General features: G+C 32.0%; 2 protein-coding genes across 2 annotated transcripts; one reads left to right on the plus strand and one right to left on the minus strand.

Annotated features, from left to right (window-relative positions):
* Positions 1 to 2,070: 2,070 nt before the first annotated feature.
* Positions 2,071 to 6,247, plus strand: Smyd4-4 (SET and MYND domain containing, class 4, member 4). The gene is made up of 3 exons (XM_065514496.1): positions 2,071 to 3,018; positions 4,250 to 5,373; positions 5,438 to 6,247. Exons 1-3 carry the CDS (start codon positions 2,755 to 2,757, stop codon positions 5,898 to 5,900), a joined length of 1,851 nt encoding a protein of 616 aa, XP_065370568.1. The 5' UTR covers positions 2,071 to 2,754; the 3' UTR covers positions 5,901 to 6,247.
* Positions 6,248 to 9,700: 3,453 nt separating this feature from the next.
* OSCP1 (Organic solute carrier partner 1) lies at positions 9,701 to 15,168 on the minus strand. Its single transcript, XM_065512623.1, has 2 exons — positions 15,030 to 15,168; positions 9,701 to 10,689 (listed from the first exon to the last, which is right to left on the minus strand). The coding sequence occupies exons 1-2, from the start codon at positions 15,166 to 15,168 to the stop codon at positions 9,701 to 9,703; spliced, it is 1,128 nt and encodes a 375-aa protein (XP_065368695.1).
* Positions 15,169 to 19,477: the final 4,309 nt, after the last annotated feature.

Genomic DNA, 19,477 nt, shown 5'->3' on the forward strand with positions numbered 1-19,477 from the left:
ATTTGGAAAAAAAATTTAAATTTTGTTTACCAAATATATTTAAAAAAAATTATTTTAAGTATAATTTCTAATGATAGGTATCTTAAAGTCCATTGCAACGATGTATATATAAAGCTATAGTGAGTTGGACCTATCTATAATGGGTCAAAATTGTGAAAATTATTTTTTCATCAACATTTTTTTTGTCATAAATTATTTTTCCAAAAAAAATTTTGAAATAACTTTTTTAAAAAAAAAATTTCGAAAAACTTTTTTATAAAAAAATTAGCAAAAAAAAAAAAATATTTAAAAAAATAATAATATAAAAATTATTTTTAATTATAATTAAGTGAAGAGTATCTAAGATTCGGCACAGCCGAAAATAGTAGCTCTCGCTACTTGTTTTTTTTTTAAATTTTCAAAAACAATTTTAAAAAAATTTTAATTTTGTTTACCTAAAAATATTTAAAATTTGTATTTTAAAGCATGATTTGGTAAAGGGTATATAAGATTCGGCAAAGCCGAATATAGCTCTATTAATTGTTTACCTTGACTTTATTTTGTTTTTCAAATAATTTTCTAAAAAATATCCTCTTATTTCCAATAAATTCGGTTCAAATTTGTCAAATCAGTATTATTTTCTAGTGTATTTGGTATATATAATTTTGTTAGCATACTTTTAGGCGCAATGAAATAATAATATTTTTACACAATTAATTTCTGGATTTGAAAGCTCATAAAAAATCTTTAAAAGTGTAAGAGATAACTAACCTTGTATTACAATAGGTTGGCCGAAGTCTATGTCTTCCTCAACGATTCTTTTCTACATCATTTTGCATTAGTACCAGTAGTTTACAAGATTCAGATTTATTACAAATTTTGAGCCCCTGTGCAATGTTCTTTCTATCCATTTTCAAATATTATTTGTACATACAAATACATTGAAATTTATTCTTTTGAGATGAATCAATTGTATGCAGTTTACGAAGCTTTAGGTGAAGAAGGTTAGGTTAGGTTTTCCAGGCAGCCACGAAATGAGGAAGAGAGAAAGAGCAGCTCACATGGGTCCAGCAATGGTCCTTTTGTTACCTGAAAGTAGAAGAAAGTAGAAGAAAGAGGGACAGATATAAGTGAAAAAGGGAGAAGAAGAAGATTGAAGAAGTTAAGAAGGAGATGTAAGAAGAAAAAGAGAGGGAGGAGGGAGGTGAAGAAGAACCTCAAGACTCTTCGTGATCGGTTATAAGAAGGATATCGACCTGTATTTTTGTGACTCAGTCGCGTCCATCCCAGATTTGAATATCGGAAAACTCCTACTCTATGAAGTATTTATAATCAGATACAGAACTGCCCGCTCGATGTTTTAACTTCATCATGGATATCGGCGAGGCTAATAACCTTTGTATAGTTTTGATGTATTTAAGGCTTTTGCAACTTAAGTTGGTGTATAAAGTTGTGGAGTTGGGTCCGTCACTGGAAAACATTTTGAAGTTTGAGAACAATATTTCGTTTTACATTATCACCTCATGGTGTTCAATAAATAGCTGGCAAAATTCACGCAAGCACCATTCGAAATCTTTATCGGCCTACAAATAGATAGTCACAAAACAGGAAGTATGCTCCGGCTGTTTCCTGGAATTTACTATCTGCTTCGTGAACATTCGAAGGTATGGGAAGACCATTGAAGATACGATCATTAAGTCGTCATTCAGGATGCAAAAGATGAATTCGTCAATTTGTTTCGCCAACAATTCTACTCTCCACTATACACCGTTCTACTGTTTTTTCTCTTTCTCTGCTTACTATTTAGTTCTAACGTAGTTCTTTAGTCGGTCCGTCAATTGATTGTCTTGAAATCCATTGGATTTTGCCCAAACTCTCGTTCTTCCTATTCATTCGAATTAAAACGAAACCAGGAATGTTTTAAATTTCCCTTTCTAAACAAAATATAACAAATTTCCATTTTTAAACACTGGCAACACTAAAAAATTCAACCTGGCAATGATATACTCCTTCCAAAAAAAATAATCAAAACAAGTGTCACAATAAATTGGCCATATTACACAAAGAAGGGCAACTGAAAAGGAAATGTCAAAAATTACTCTACTTGCTTCAAGCAACACACACACAGCATCTACTGGAATATTTTACAATAATTTTATTTTTTTGTAAATTTATTTTGTTAAATTATTATCAAAATATTGCAAAATTTTATACTTCTAAAGTGAAATCGAATTGTTTATTTTAAACTTAACGCTACAGTGACTGCAACAGCTAGCAAATTTTCACGATATTTGTGAAATAAAAAAACAGGCGGTGCATAAATGCACACAATACAACCGGGTGGTCGGCAAAAAAAAAAAGAAGAACAAAATCATAACCCAAAGAAAGAACAAATACAAGGGGAACAAATAAATACGGAAAAAAATAAAATAGAAACTATAAATGCACATGCAATAAAATTTTTTTAAAGGAATTTTACCACATATTTCACGTTACCCACAAAAAACATTATTAGTTCAAATATATTTGTTTAAAATATTTGCCAAAAAAGTAAGAACGAAAAACGCCAGCATATTTTAATTGTTGTTGGATAAAATTATATAAGGAATTTTGTTGAGCCGCCGCCGGCCTTAAGAGTCATTTACTCTCACACGCCACTAGACGACCGACCTCCCACATTGTAAACGTGCTTTATTGTGCCGAGTGTTTGGAATTGAGCAAAATAGCACCTAAATAGGGGATTTACAACAGCAAGCAGCGGCTGCCTTCTTCACAATGGATGTGTATGATGTTAGTGATGATTTGATTAAGAAACTAAACGATTGGAAACTAATCGGTATAATATCGGGTAAATTTAATGAATTGAAAGAGAATCACTCCAAGGTAAATTTTGTTGAACATGCCTTGATCGATTTCAAATACATCGAGAAAATTCTATTGAATGTTAAACTGCGCGAGGAGAAGTGCAATAAACGTAGCTCCGAATATCGTATGTTGGGCAATGAACAATTTTCATTGAAAAATAAAAAATATTTTCAGGTGAGTAATAATGAAAATTTTCATTTGCTTTGCTTGCACGCATGAAAATTGGGAAATTAATTTTTATTGGCCAAGTTTTTCTTTTTATTTACATATTTTTTTTTATTATTTGAGAGAGTGTGTGTGCGTGTTTTTGAGCTAAAATTAAAACATCTCTGTTGTTCTTTATTTTTTTTGTACAATTCTGCTGTCAAACATATTGTTTTGACATGTTTTGCAAAATTTATGAGAGAGTTTATTGGAAATATAATTGGCGGCTAATTCTTAAATATTTTACTATTAGTCCATTTTGGACATATAAATATTTTATATTGTAGCTATTATAATAAAATGTTCGTTTAAATCTGAATTTTGTTAGAGAGAATACGGTTTTTTAGGACGAAACTGAACCGAATATTCGGCTTAATCCGAAGCAAACCGAAACGTTTCCTTTCCAAAAAAATTGTTTTTTTAATGTTGGAGCCCGTTTCAGCTCATATATATTAATTATATTCTAAACTTGTCGACCGTCTATTGCAAACACTCAGAATATTCCACGGGACAATAAAAGAGTAGTTCTGGTACAACAGAACTAGATGCAGCAACAGTTGCCCCCTTTCTTTTTAAAATCTTTCTGTTCGGCCGAATAATAAGCCAAGCCAGTGTTCGACATACGATCAACTGAAAGCCATCTACAGAGACAAACATTTATTAAGCGAATCCTGTATCCAATATATTCCAAAGGTAAAATAAACCTTTGAAATGGCAAAGGCCGCCTATAAAGGAGGAGACCGTCTATAAATCGAGGAGTATAAAGCCACTCCAATTGAAGAGACTAAAGTCTCGCCTATCGAAGAGACTAAAGTCTCGTCTAACGAGGAGACTTAAGTCTCGTCTATCGAAAAGACTAAAGTCTCGTCTATCGAAAGGACTAAAGTCTCGTGCTCTTTTCAAGAAGATACCCTTTCCCTTCACCGCGTCACACGACAATAATAGGTCAATGTGTCTGATGAGGCTACGGATTCTGATGCCATGCTTATAGGACACTGCTTAATTCTCTGTTTTTACCCTGCTTTATCGGGGACTTTCTAAAAATTTACGCAGAAGTTAAAAAATCTAAATTTACTTGTAGGTTTAATGAAATAATCTCAATTAAGTTTTAAAATTTTCTATAAATAAATTTTTTCAACTATATTTTCAACAAAAAGTATTTTTTTTTATACTAAAATTATGTTTTATTAATCTTTTCCAGGCTCTGGAATTGTACAACAAAAGTATTTGTTTTTCCGAACCCGGTTCCGAGAATCTCTCCATTGGTTATGCCAACCGCTCGGCCGTACTGTTCGAATGGAAACGCTATCGCGAATGTCTACACAATATAGAATTGGCGCGCAAGGCCAACTATCCCAGCCGATTGATGCACAAATTGGATAAACGTGAAAAGGATTGTCATAAACTATTGGCCAGCCAACCGCCCGACATTCAGCCTTATGAATTTCAAATGGAATTCGAAGCACACCCCCAAGTGCCTCATATAGGCGAGTGTCTGGAGTTGCGCGAAACGGCCGAGGAAGGACGATTTGTGTGCGCTAAACGTGATTTGGTTGTGGGCGATTTGGTAGCCACCGATGAGCCTTTCTGTTCAACTCTACTGCCACCAATGCGTTTTATACGCTGCGCCACCTGTAAAGAAGAGAATTATCTAACACTTATACCCTGCGAAAGTTGTTGTTCGGTCATGTTTTGCTCGGAGGAGTGTCGCGAGACGGCCGTCAACACTTTCCACAAATATGAATGTCCCGTCATCGATTTACTGCACACCATGTTCAATAAGATCCATGGCATTGCATTGAGGGTGTGTCTCTCGGCCTTGGAACTGTTTCCCACCATTGAGGAGCTTATGGCGTTTTGCGATGAGCCCGATAATCAAAATCGTTCTGCATTTGATTTAGACTATACCAACTTTACGCCACGAGAACACTATAGGGCCATACACGGGCTGGTGACTAATCAACATTTGCGCCATGTTTCCGATCTATTTCAGCGTTCGGTTGTGTGTGCTGTGCTCAAGCATTTCATGATCAACTATACGCCTTTGAAAGACTTTTTGGGCGGTGAAGAGGGCCAGAACTTCTTCACTGAGCTGTTGTTCAGACACTTGCAGACCTCACCCTCCAATATGCATGGCATCGATTTGGTGGAACAAATCAATGAGACTAAAGATGATACCACGCATTCGTCAGGAGCATTTGCTTTTCTATCACTGCTTAATCATTCATGTGCTCCCAATACGGTGCGTATCTATAAAGGCTGCAAAGCCTATTTGTTTGTGCTTCGTCCAATACCTGCCGGTGGCATGCTGCATGATAACTATGGGTGAGTTTCTGTTTAATACCAAAAAAAAGTTCTAAAATTTTAATTTCCATTTAAATACTTTTAGCCAACATTATGCAATATCTCCCAAGGCAAAACGCATTGACATCCTTTCCATGCAATACCGTTTCACCTGCAAATGCGAAGCCTGTCAAGAAGACTATCCCACTATCGATAAACTCATGCCCAAACTATTTGTACCGTATGTGAATGACGAGCACCACATAAGTAGTCTGATAGCGTATGATTTCGATTTTGCTTTGAAAAACTATCGCAAATACTGTGAATTCCTAACCAAATACGGTGAGGCCTACCCCTGCGATCAAATCAGCTCCGCCGAAGAAAGTCTCAAAATGGCCCTGCACATTTTAGTCGATGCGGTGCCTCTCAAAGCAAAAATGAATCAAAGTCCCCAATTTCTCGATAGAACTAAGGCGGAGGAGGCCAAGCAAGAGACCGAGAATGAAGATAATCTAAAAACGGAAATTAAACAGAACCAGGAAGTGAAAACTGAAGTTAAAACAAATTAAAAAAAGAGATAACAACAACTCACACAAAAAAATGCTTTGGATGCCATATTTAGCTGAAGAAAGATGAAAAAAACACGACAAAAATGGTTTGACTATATACATATAAATGATGCCGATTGTTTAATTATTTTGATAGATAAAGGTTTTCGACGAACCTTAAAAAAAATTATTTTTAAATTTAAATGTTTAAATTGTGAATACAAACAACAAAACTAAGAAATAGGAGCTGAACAACAAGAAGAAGCTGAAGTAAGAAACAAAAATATCAACGCGTTTTTTAATTTGTAGAAAAAAACAAAACTAAAATTAAAACAAAATATATCACTCACACTTTTCACAAACAAAAACTGTTTATATATAAAGGAACAAGGTATGGTTTTTGTACGGAAATATTAAAAGCAAAAATTAAGGTAATATTTTTAAAGTTAACGCTTAAAATATTTGATAAATTTACATTATTTTCTAAAAAAAATATTTTAAACAGGAGAGTAGTTTACAAATTTTAATTTGTTTCCTCAAATCATAAATATTTCAAAGAATTTATTTATCATTAGACAAAATTTAAGAAACTCAAAAACTATTAAGATGTACATGAAATTAGGCTTAAAAAATACCCTTTCCAAATTTCATATTTCATAGTATAAGTTGTTTGAAAATACGCGGCCAGGAAATTTTTTGTAACTATTGAATGGTTTGGCTTAATCCAAAACGATGTACGATTAATCTCCTTAATAATCTGCTTAATAATCCATCATTTCTCTTCTAAATAATCCACGTTTAGTCTCCACAAAGATGATTAATCTCCTAAATAATCCACGTTTGGTTTCCAAAAATATGTACGATTAATTATCTTAATAATCCATAATTTCTCTTCAACCTAACACTTGTTTGGTCTCCTAAATAATACACGTTTGGTCTCCAAAAATATCCACGATTAATCTCCTAAATAATCCACGACTACTCTTCTAAATAATCCAAGTTTGGTTTCCAAAATGATGTTAGATTAATCTTCTAAATAATCAGATTAATCTCCTTAATAATTCATGATTAATCTTCTAAAGCCCACGTTTGGTCTCCAAAAAACTCCAGGATTAATCTTCTAAATTATCCGCGTTTGTTCTCCGAAAGATCCACGATTAATCTCCTAAATAATATAAGTTTGATCTTCTAAATAATCCACGATTAATCTCCTAAATAATTCACGATTAATTTTTAATAATTTACGTTTGGTCTCCAAAAAGTTCCACGATTAATCTCCTAAATAATCCTCGATTAATTTCCTAAATAATCCTCGTTTGGTCTTCTAAATAATCCACATTTGGTCTCCTAAATAATCCACATTTGGTCTTCTAAATAATCCACGTTTAATCTTCTAATAATCCACGTTTGGTCTCCAAAAAGTTCCAAGATTAATATCCTACATAATCGTCGATTAATCTCCTAAATAATCCACGATTAATCTCCTAAATAATCTACGTTTGGTCTTCTAAATAATCCACGTTTAATCTTCTAATAATCCACGTTTGGTCTCCAAAAATTTCCACCATTAATCTCCTAAATAATCCTAGATTAATCTCCTAAATAATCTACGTTTGGTCTTCTAAATAATCCACGATTAACCTCCTAAATAATCCTCGATTTATCTCCTAAATAATCCACGATTGGTCTTCTAAATAATCCACATTTAATCTTCTAATAATCCACGTTTGGTATCCAAAAAGTTCCACGATTAATCTCCAAAATTATCCTCGATTAATCTCCTAAATAATCCTCGATTAATCTCCTAAATAATCCTCGATTAATCTCCTAAATAATCCTCGATTAATCTCCTAAATAATCCTCGATTAATCTCCTAAATAATCCACGTTTGGTCTTCTAAATAATCCACGTTTGGTCTTCTAAATAATCCTCGATTAATCTACTAAATAATCCTCGATTAATCTCCTAAATAATCCACGTTTGGTTTTCTAAATAATCCACGTTTGGTCTCCTAAATAATCCACGATTAACCTCCTAAATAATCCACGTTTAATCTTCTAATAATCCACGTTTTGTCTCCAAAAGTTCCACGATTAATCTCCTAAATAATCCTCGATTAATCTCCTAAATAATCCACGTTTGGTCTTCTAAATAATCCACGTTTGGTCACCCAAATAATCCACGATTAATCTCCTAAATAATTCACTATTAATCTCCTAAATAATCCACGTTTGGTCTTCTAAATAATCCACGTTTGGTCTTCTAAATAATCCACGTTTAATCTTCTAATAATCCACGTTTGGTCTCCGGAAAGTTACGCGATTAATCTCCTAAATAATCCTCGATTAATCTCCTAAATAATCCACGTTTGGTCTCCTAAATAATCCTCGATTAATCTCCTAAATAATCCTCGATTAATCTCCTAAATAATCCTCGATTAATCTCCTAAATAATCCACGATTGGTCTTCTAAATGATCCACGTTTGGTCTCCTAAATAATCCACGATTAATCTCCTAAATAATCCACGTTTGGTCTTCTAAATAATTAACGTTTAATCTTCTAATAATCCACACGTTTGGTCTCCAAAAAGTTCCTCGATTAATCTAATGAATAATCCTATATTAATCTCCTAAATAATCCACGTTTGGTCTTCTAAATTATTAACGTTTAATCTTCTAATAATCCACACGTTTGGTCTCCAAAAAGTTCCTCGATTAATCTAATGAATAATCCTATATTAATCTCCTAAATAATCCACGTTTGGTCTTCCAAATAATCCACGTTTAATCTTCTAATAATCCACGTTTTGTCTCCAAAAAGTTCCACGATTAATCTCCTAAATAATCCTCGATTAATCTCCTAAATAATCCTCGATTAATCTCCTAAATAATCCTCGATTAATCTCCTAAATAATTCACGTTTGGTCTGCTAAATAATCCACTTCTCTTATCCTAAATAAAAAGTTTCACGATTAATCACCTAAATAATCCACGACTTTTCTAACTTATCCACTTTTGGTGTCAATAGACGAGACTTTAATATCTTTAACAGGCGGGACTTAATATCTTTAGCCTCCACGATTTATCTTCTAACTTAGTGTCCCCGATAGATGAGAATTTAGTCTCCCTGATAGGCGGGACTTAATATCTTTAGTCTCCTCAAAACACGAGACTTAGGTCTCCTCAATAGACGAGACTTTAGTCTCATCGATAGATAACACTTAAATATCCTAGACAGACGAGTCATTAGTCTCCTAGATAGACGAGACTTTAGTCTCCTCGATAGACGAGACATTAGTCTCCTCTATAGATGACATTTTAGTCTTATAGATAGACGAGACTTTAGTCTCCTCGATAGATGAGACTTTAGTCTACTCGATAGACGAGAACTTAGTCTACTCGATAGACGAGAACTTAGTCTACTCGATTCGAGAACTTAGTCTCTTCGTATCACTTTTTATAAAGCCACAATTAAGAGAACAAAAAGTAATTTAATTTTTCAAATTTTTTTTAATAATTAAATTATGCTAAACCAGCTTCAAAAATAGTTTGAAAGTTATACTTAGGTTTGAAATATTAAAAAAAGAACTTTACAAATTTGAAATTCATTTTAATTACTCTTGGTTATATAATTTATTTATTTCATGATGACACCTGTTTCCTTTTATTAAAACCACAAATATTTTGTAAAAAACAGAAAAAATAATAATAAACTGAGAAAAAAATGCAATGAAAGAAAACAAGTAAATTGTTTAAAAACAAACAAATAAAACCGTCAACACAAAAAAATATTTTAATAATTTATTATTTAACGCAGCTTCTTAATTAATATTACTATATAAATCCATTAGATCCTTTGTTAGCGCTGTGTCAGATATCTCGGGTTTATTTAAAGGCAGTTGAGCATTTGTTTGAAAGTATGTATTTGATGTAGCTGTACCTTGTGAAGTACTAACCTCCAGTTGTTTGTTGTAAACTGGTTGTAGGTGTACAAAGCCGCCTGTTTGCTGGGCCGAAGAGCAGGCTGATGTATTACGATTAAATACACCATTTACATCTAAGTCTTCAAATAATATATTGCATTGCTGTAGATTTTGTTCAAATTTCTTTTGAATTTCCTGAACATCTATGGGTTTAAAGTCATCTGTATGGGATACTGCTTCCGTCGCAGATGTTGAAGTCTGTGGAAAATTTAACATCTCCGCCAATTGATTCACTGTATTGTGCACCCCCTTCTCATTGATCTGCTGCCGTTTAATCTCCGCTATTTCGGCACTTTTTATATAAATATTATCACCTATACAATCTTTAAAATCCTGATAGTATAAGGCTTCCACATCTCGAATGAAAGTGCCATCTAAGGCCTGAAAACCCAGTCTTATTAATAATGATATTTTCGTATTAAACAACTCCAACCAGGCCTTATTCGTTCTATATACAGATTCTTGTTCTTCATCCGTGCACGAATTCCAAAAATCTAATAGAGTATTTTTGGTAAAATCTATTAACATTGAGCGTTTTTCATCGGGATAGAAATTTCCAATGGCCTGCAGATGCCTGAAAGTGATATCCATGAGATGATATTGTTGTTTGGTTTGAAATAATTGCCATTTGTAAATCATTGTCATTAGATTCCACAACTTATCCATGGACACATCATCTAAGCGCATTAACGAACAGGTTGCTATATCTTTGAGCATAAATTTACAGTGATCTTCGGTTAACAATTGAGCACTTGGTTGGGTGGAGCCCACTATAAGGGAGTCAATAAATTTGGGTTCCAACAGTACGGCCGTGACATCGTGAATAACTGGGAGGTAGGAAAATAAATTTAATTTAATAAATATACATAAATCTGGGAAAGTTTAAAATTAAAAAAAAACTATTATGAAGCCAACAAAATATAAAGGATTGGTTCTAAAAATTGTATTTTCTTAATGAACCACGTTTACTGTTCAATTTGTTCTACTAATTTGTCTGAATCAAGCTGCTAAAAAATTCATGACTGACTTAATAAATGGTGGACTTGTCCACTAATATATCTACGAGTCCACTACAAAAATAATGATCCTAATTATCTACGTTTTATCTCCTAAAAGATCCACTATGAATATTCTGATGATCCACGTTTTATTTCCTAAAAGATACACGATTAATCTGGTATGATCAACGTTTTATCTCCTAAAAGAACCACGTTTGATCTACTAATGATCCACATTTGATCTCCTCGAAAGATCTCCAATAATACACATTTTTCACGTTAGGTTTCCTAAAATTTTGCTCCTAAATGAACCACTTTTGACCTTCTAAAATAAACACAAATAATATTCAAAATAATTCACGTTTGGTCTCCGTAATAATCGGCGATTAATCTTCAAAGAGATCCACGTTTAGTCGTCTAAAATAGCCAAGAATAATCTTTTTAATGATCCAGGATTAATCTCCTAAAATGTCTCTTAAATAACCGACGATTATTCTTCTAAGTTATCCGCGTTTAGTATTCTGAAATATCCACGAATAATCATCTAAGATATCCACGGTTAGTGTTCTGAAATATCCATGAATAATCTTCGAAATGGGTCTCCTAAATAATCGACGATTGATATTCTAAATAAACCATGATTGTTCTTCTAAAATATCCACGAATAATCTTCTAAATCAACCAGGATTGGTCTCCTAAATAATCGACGATTAATATTCTAAATAAACCATGATTGTTCTTCTATAATATCGACGAATAATCTTCTAAATCAACCAGGATTGGTCTCCTAAATAATCGACGATTAATATTCTAAATAAACCATGATTGTTCTTCTAAAATATCCACGAATAATCGTCTAAATCAACCAGGATTGGTCTCCTAAATAATCGACGATTAATATTCTAAATAAACCATGATTGGTCTTCTAAAATATCCACGAATAATCTTTTAAATAAACCACGATTGATCTCCTAAATAATCGATGATTAATATTCTAAATAAACCATGATTGGTCTTCTAAAATATCCACGAATAATCGTCTAAATCAACCAGTATTGGTCTCCTAAATAATCGACGATTATATTTCTAAATAAACCATGATTGGTCTTCTAAAATATCCACGAATAATCTTCTAAATAAACCACGATTGGTTTCCTAAATAATCGACGATTAATATTCTAAATAAACCATGATTGTTCTTCTAAAATAACCACGAATAATCTTATAAATCAACGAGGATTGGTCTCCTAAATAATCGACGATTAATATTCTAAATGATCCACATTTCTAAAGTAACCACGAATAATAATTGGCAATTAATATTCTAAATGATCCACATTTTAGTCTTCTAATAGGTCCACTAATAATTGCTCTAAAAGATCCACTATTATTGGTCTCCTAAATAATCGACGATTAATATATTAAATAAACCATGATTGGTCTTCTAAAATAACCACGAATAATCTTCTAAGTAAACCAAGATTGGTCTCCAAATTAATCTACGGTTAATATTCTAAATAAACCATGATTGGTCTTCTAAAATATCCACGAATAATCTTCTAAATAAACCACGATTGTTCTCCTAAATAATCGACGATTAATATTCTTAATAAACCATGATTGGTCTTCTAAAATATCCACGAATAATCTTCTAAATAAACCACGATTGTTCTCCTAAATAATCGACGATTAATATTCTAAATAAACCATGATTTTTCTTCTAAAATATCCACGAATAATCTTATAAATCAACCAGGATTGGTCTCCTAAATAATCGACGATTAATATTCTAAATAAACCATGATTGGTCTTCTAAAATATCCACGAATAATCTTCTAAATAAACCACGATTGGTCTCCTAAATAATCGACGATTAATATTCTAAATAAACCATGATTGTTCTTCTAAAATATCCACGAATAATCTTATAAATCCACGAGGATTGGTCTCCTAAATAATCGACGATTAATATTCTAAATGATCCACATTTCTAAAGTAACCACGAATAATAATTGGCAATTAATATTCTAAATGATCCACATTTTAGTCTTCTAATAGGTCCACTAATAATTGCTCTAAAAGATCCACTATTATTGGTCTCCTAAATAATCGACGATTAATATTCTAAATAAACCATGATTGGTCTTCTAAAATAACCACGAATAATCTTCTAAATAAACCAAGATTGGTCTCCTAAATAATCGACGGTTAATATTCTAAATAAACCATGATTGGTCTTCTAAAATATCCACGAATAATCTTCTAAATAAACCACGATTGTTCTCCTAAATAATCGACGATTAATATTTTAAATAAACCATGATTGGTCTTCTAAAATATCCACGAATAATCTTCTAAATAAATTGGTCTCCTAAATAATCGACGATTAATATTCTAAATAAACCATGATTGGCCTTCTAAAATATCCACGAATAATCTTCGAAATAAACCACGATTGTTCTCCGAAATAATCGACGATTAATATTCTAAATAAACCATGATTGTTCTTCTAAAATATCCACGAATAATCTTATAATTAAACCACGATTGGCCTCCTAAATAATCGACGATTAATATTATAAATAAACCATGATTGGTCTTCTAAAATATTCACGAATAATCTTCTAAATATGGTCTCCTAAATAATCGACGATTAATATTCTATGTAAACCATAATTGGTCTTCTAAAATATCCACGAATAATCTTCTAAATATAATAATCGACGATTAATATTCTAAATGATCCACATTTTAGTCTTCTAATAGGTCCACTAATAATTGCTCTAAAAGATCCACTATTACTGTTCTAAAAGATTCACTATTAACGTTCTAAAGCATCTATGATTTTTAATCTAAAATACCAGGGTGGTTCAATAAGTCCGTGACTTTTTGAAAGGCAACAATGATCCTGTTAACAGGCACCACCTGTCAGTTGACTCCTGTCAAAATTTGAACAAGCTGCGTCATTTAATTGGCGTTTGACAGCCCTTGATAGCAGACTAAAAATGTGGTTTACTGAATTTCGTTGTGGCCGTATAAACACGGAAAATGAAGAACGTTCTGGACTCCCAGTGGAGGTCTCTACAACCGAAACAATTGAAAAATTCACCATATGGTGTTGGCCGATCAGAGATTGAAAGTGCGGAAGATTATGGAAGCCATAGGTAACACACAAAGCTCAGTGGTTTCAATTTTGAATGATCATTTGGGTATGAGAATACTTTCCCCAAGATGAAATCATCTCACAAACAAATAACTATTTTGATGACCTCGACAAATCTTATTTTTTGGCAGAGATACAACAACACATAGTCTCTTTTGTTGAAAAATATTTTTTTTTATCCAAAAACCTGTATTTCATTCAAAAAGACACGGACTTATTCGAGAAATTTTCTACAAAATCCTCGATTGATTATCTAAAAAATCCAAATTATCAACGTTTATTGTTCTAAAAGGTCCTCGATTGATCTCCTAAATTATACACTATTTTTATTCTAAAAGATACACAATTAATCTACCAATTGTTTTTCTAAAATATTCTCGATTATTCTTCTAAAAGATCCACGATTAATCTACCAAATTATCTACGTTAGTTATAAAATATCAGCGACTAATATTTTTAATTATCCAATATTGTTGTTCGAATTTTATTGTTCTTAATTATCCGCGATTAATTTTCTAAATTATCTATGATTTTTGTTCTGAAAAATGCATGATTAGTCTACAAAAAGCTCTATTATTGGTCCTCTGAAAGACCCGCAATTAGCCTGCAGGATTGTACTACAAAAACATTCACGATTGGTCCACAAAAACAATTAACGATTAGTCTCGAAAAAGTTTCAAGTTGTCTTTTAAATGTCTCAGCGAAAGTTTAAAATATCTGAGTGCATAGTATATTTCGCTAATTTACCTTTATTGATATCTCCCAAAAAAGAAAATTATATAAAACATTTTATTGAAAAATGTTTCATTATATTTTTCAATGTCAAACAAACCACAAAAAATCATTTGTAAACAAATTAAGTAGCTGCTCCCCCATTACCAATGCAAACAAACAACAGCAACAACAACAAAAAACACAATTAGCTCTCTCCCTAGACAACAACAATAATAACTCCTTATTTTCAATCTATATTTTTTTTGTGGTTAATTAAAGAACTCTCTCGTACCTTGTATCGACTTGTCAAGCGCAATTTGTTGCGCCTTCAAACGCTGGTCGATTACAAACAACATTTCACAACCCAAATTGACCATAATGAAAACATTTGCTCGAGGATTTAACTTTAACTTGTGACTAAAAGAAGTCATTTTATATTTAGTTGTATTCCGGCCGTATGTTTTATCCTTATGCAAAGCGACACGTTAGGGAAACACGTCCGTTAAACACGAAATTCAAAAGAAAACTGTTTATTGTCTAGTATTTTTATTATTTTAGCCAATTACCGAGTACATACTAACTAAAACAATTGACTGCTAAAGGATATTTAGGGTATATTGCGGGGTTCTTATGGGGGTAGAAGGAGGCTAGCTAGAAAATAGCGTGTCTAGGTGGTTAGTGTTTTGTTGAAATGAATCGGGTTTTATAAATTTCTGTTTATACTAAAGTTATAAACACTAATGTTTAAGAGAAGGTGGTATTAAATACTAAACAAATTGTAAATAAATATATATTTTGCAAACTAAAGGGTATTTTATTAAGCGCTTCCTGTCTTTAAATTTTAATAAAACAAACAGCCCAATTATAAATTAAAATTCCTCGGGAGTTTTTTCCCTTTTCTCATTTTTCCTATTCAAATTCAATGGGGAAAAACTCCCGGGGAACAAACTTCCGCGGAATTTTTTATTCATAATTGGGCTGAAAGTGTTTGTTCCAAAATATAAAACCGTATAAATGTCCGCTGTGAGGACGCGCATCCAAAATATTCAATTTCCTCCGACTAGCCCATAAATCTGGCTAAATTTTACCGATGTAATGGGTTATGTTGGCTTTGAGGGCAACTGCGGCTTATTCGCTTAAACCTGTGATTTAAGAAAATCCACAAGAAAAAGTCTAAAGTTGCACGATCTAGGTACCCAGTTCACATCACCTCCATGTGCGAAGACCATAACCTCAAATCCCTAGTGCACGTTGCTCGTCCTGTCGAAACCAACTGTCGTTTGTGGCCATATCACACAATTCAGTGCAAAAGAAGTTGGTAGTCATCGACCTATAGGTTTTGCCGTTGACGGTGATGGCCTGGCCAACATTGTTCTGAAAGAAATATTGACCGATGACCGATGATTTTTTGATGAAAATTAGAGTCAGTTTCCAACTGCTTCAGGGTCCATTCAGCGATTGGTGATTGGGAAAACAAACTGAATAAATTGAAGCCAATTCGATAGATGTAGCTTCAACAATATGGCCGATATCAACTGACAACGTTCGGAAGTCTCTATTGGAAGACCCTCTATTAGACCGATCGGTCTAGTAAAGAGAATGATAGATGAGGAGAATATTATTAAAATATTGTTTGCGTGATTTTCAAATTAAAAAAAAAATTATCAGAATATTACAAATATGAACCGATTTTAAGTGTGAAGAATAAATAAGCTTAAAGTATTATAATGTGTTTTTTGAATTTCCAGCTTATTTCACCATAACCTCAATTCGTAACATAAATATTAATCGATTACTCAACAACACTGCTATAGTGATAATAAATATAACAAGTAAGAGAGCTATATTCGGCTGTGTCGAATCTTATATACCCTCCACCAAATTATACTTCAAAATACAAATTTTAAATATTTTTAGGTAAAAAAAAAATTTTTTTTTTTCCAAAGTTGATTTTTTTTATTTTTTTGTTAAAAATGTTTTTTTGTATTGTTAATTTAATTTTTTTTTAAATTTTTTTTGAAATTTAAAAATAAAAATTTCTGTTTTTTAAATTTTTTTTTTTTGGTGAAAAAAAAATTCGGGTTAAAAGTTCGTTGAAAAGGTTTTTGAAATATCTATCACTAGTTGAGCCCCGGCTTCGCCCGGTAGCATTTACTAATGTTAGTTCTTCAAGTTTCTCCAACACACATAAACCTGCCTGTTCTTATTTATTTGCAAATAAAATATCTAAATTTATACTGCATACTTTAGGGAGCTTTTTTATTACATTTGACTGGACTCAAAAAATAAATCCGAGCTTTACCCGGAATTTCTGATTTTTTTTCTTTACAAACCATCTCCGTTCTCACGTGATGCCATTACATACATGGACCATTTCATTTTTATATATATATAGATAGATAGATTAGATATCCATATTGTCTATATTAGTGACTTAGTAATCCAGATATAGGTAAAAAATCGAGGTTGTCCTGATTTTATCCTCATATCTCAGCCATTTGTGGATCGATTTTGATGATTTTAAATAGCAAACTTCTCGAAAGCATGTCTGACAGAATTATTAAAGATTTGGATCCCGAAGATATCTGGTTTCTTTAGAAAATTGATTTCAACATACAGACAGACATGGCTTAATCGACTCCGCTATCTATAAGGATCTAGAATATATATACTTTATAGGGTAGGAAATGAAAAATGTAGAAATTACAAACGGAATGACAAACTTATAATATACCCTTGTCACGAAGGTGAAGGGTATAAAAAAGAAAATTTTATTTTGTTTGCTCCTTGTACTCACATATAAGTACATTTATAAAGGAGGTATTTAATATTTGAGTGCTAAAATAATAATAAAAAAAATATGCCATGTTATGACTAAATTGCAATTTGTTATACAAATCTAAATAAGAAAATATTAATAGACTTTATGATTGATTTAAAGAGTTTATAACAGTCATAATTTAATGTAACCAGATAAATATGATTCCGAAACAACAATTTTTAAGGAATCAATCAATATATTAATATTTGCAGCTACCAAGATTTACGCTTAAACTTACATGAATACCTCTTAAGAGCTTGATCCTATTTGATCATATTTATTTGTTTTTGAATCAAGCACTGATTATTCTGATCAAATTTTTATGAAGAAATTAATTAAAAATTCATAATAGGAGGAATGGGAAAAGGGAAAAACACCCGCGGAATTATGATTCATGATTGGGCTGAATATTTTAAGTTTTTCATTTAACAAAGTCTGTACAAATTTAAACCTTTTGCAATAATACAAATCGTTCTATATAAACTGGGAGATAAACCTGCAGAATACATATTTTTATAGGATTTATCAATGTATTTACCTTTGAGTGTCTGTTGGTGTTATAAATATAATTTGAACAATTTTCCAGACGTCCTTGATATTTATTTAATTAAAATTTTAATATTTATTTAGCTTACAGTTTTAATAACACATTTCAATATAAGAAACAAAACATTTGGTTTTTAAACCTTTAGTTCACACACTTATTTCAAATGAAATATAGAAAAGCCAACCACATGGGAAGTCCTGCATATTATATATACTACATACAATCAACATATCAATCAATATTATAAAAATTTCTCACGCTATTTAATAGACTAAATATTTGTTATAATAACAAACTGAATAGAACTGCATAATAAAGAGTATTGGGGAAACAATACTTTACTTCTATCAAAGAGATGGGAAACAAATATGTGTAATTCCCGAATACAGTGAGTGAAAATACAATGGAAACTTTTTTTGAAACGTGAAATTTGGACAAAACAATCAATTATTTTCAAATTTTGAGCGATATTCGAAGGATATTCCGTAACATCTGCAATTCAACTTCGTGAGAAGGGTATATAAGTTTGTCATTCCAATATAATTTTCCGACCCTATGAAATATATATATTCTGGATCCTTATAGATAGCGGAGTCGATTAAGCCATGTCCGTCTGTCTGTTGAAATCAATTTTCTGAAGACCCCAGATATCTTCGGGATCCAAAACTTCAATAATTCTGTCAGACATGCTTTCGAGAAGTTTCCTATTTAAAATCAGCAAAATCGGTCCACAAATGGCTGAGATATGAGGAAAAAACCAGGACAACCTCGATTTTTTACCTATATCTGGATTACTAAGTCATTAATATAGACAATATGGATATCTAATGATAGATACTAGCATAACCCGGTGCACTTCGCTACCCCTACCCTAGTAAAATTAAAAAATATAAATGATTTCTGATACAACCTAACTACGTACAATGGTATGAAAATAACACATGTAAAATATAACTAACTAATTTGGTATGGGAGATACCACTCCACTGTTCTAATCCCACCCATTTTTAAATCTTTTGTGTAAAGAAATAACTCATATCAAGCTTTACTTTAACTTTCCTTTATAAGGGAGGGGTCATTCCTACTACGCCGATCACGCTTAGCTAAACTTCGTACAGGGATCAGGAATAAATTCGTTTTTAGCTAACCTTCGGTAATGAATGGTAATAAATTTATTGATACAGAGTTTAAATATTTTTAGAATTATTGTTCTCGAGATATTCAAAATTAATTATTTACATTGTGCCACAACCACTACTGCTATCCCGACCATTTTCAGACAATCTCTGTAAAATGGTAAGAGAGCTATGCGGACAAAGTATGAATAACCTTGCAATTATTACTTTGTATGGACTTACTACTTTTCCGACCC

The sequence above is a fragment of the Calliphora vicina genome, chromosome 5, assembly GCF_958450345.1.
Source record: "Calliphora vicina chromosome 5, idCalVici1.1, whole genome shotgun sequence".
In the NCBI taxonomy this organism is placed as follows: Eukaryota; Metazoa; Arthropoda; class Insecta; order Diptera; family Calliphoridae; genus Calliphora; species Calliphora vicina.

Coding starts and splice junctions, on each gene's coding strand:
- Smyd4-4 (XM_065514496.1), top strand. CDS start 2,755: ATGGATGTGTATGATGTTAGTGATGATTTGATTAAGAAACTAAACGAT. Junction 3,019..4,249: donor AAAATAAAAAATATTTTCAG/GTGAGTAATAAT, acceptor AATCTTTTCCAG/GCTCTGGAATTGTACAACAA. Junction 5,374..5,437: donor ATGCTGCATGATAACTATGG/GTGAGTTTCTGT, acceptor AAATACTTTTAG/CCAACATTATGCAATATCTC.
- OSCP1 (XM_065512623.1), bottom strand. CDS start 15,168: ATGACTTCTTTTAGTCACAAGTTAAAGTTAAATCCTCGAGCAAATGTT. Junction 10,690..15,029: donor GCTTGACAAGTCGATACAAG/GTACGAGAGAGT, acceptor CCTACCTCCCAG/TTATTCACGATGTCACGGCC.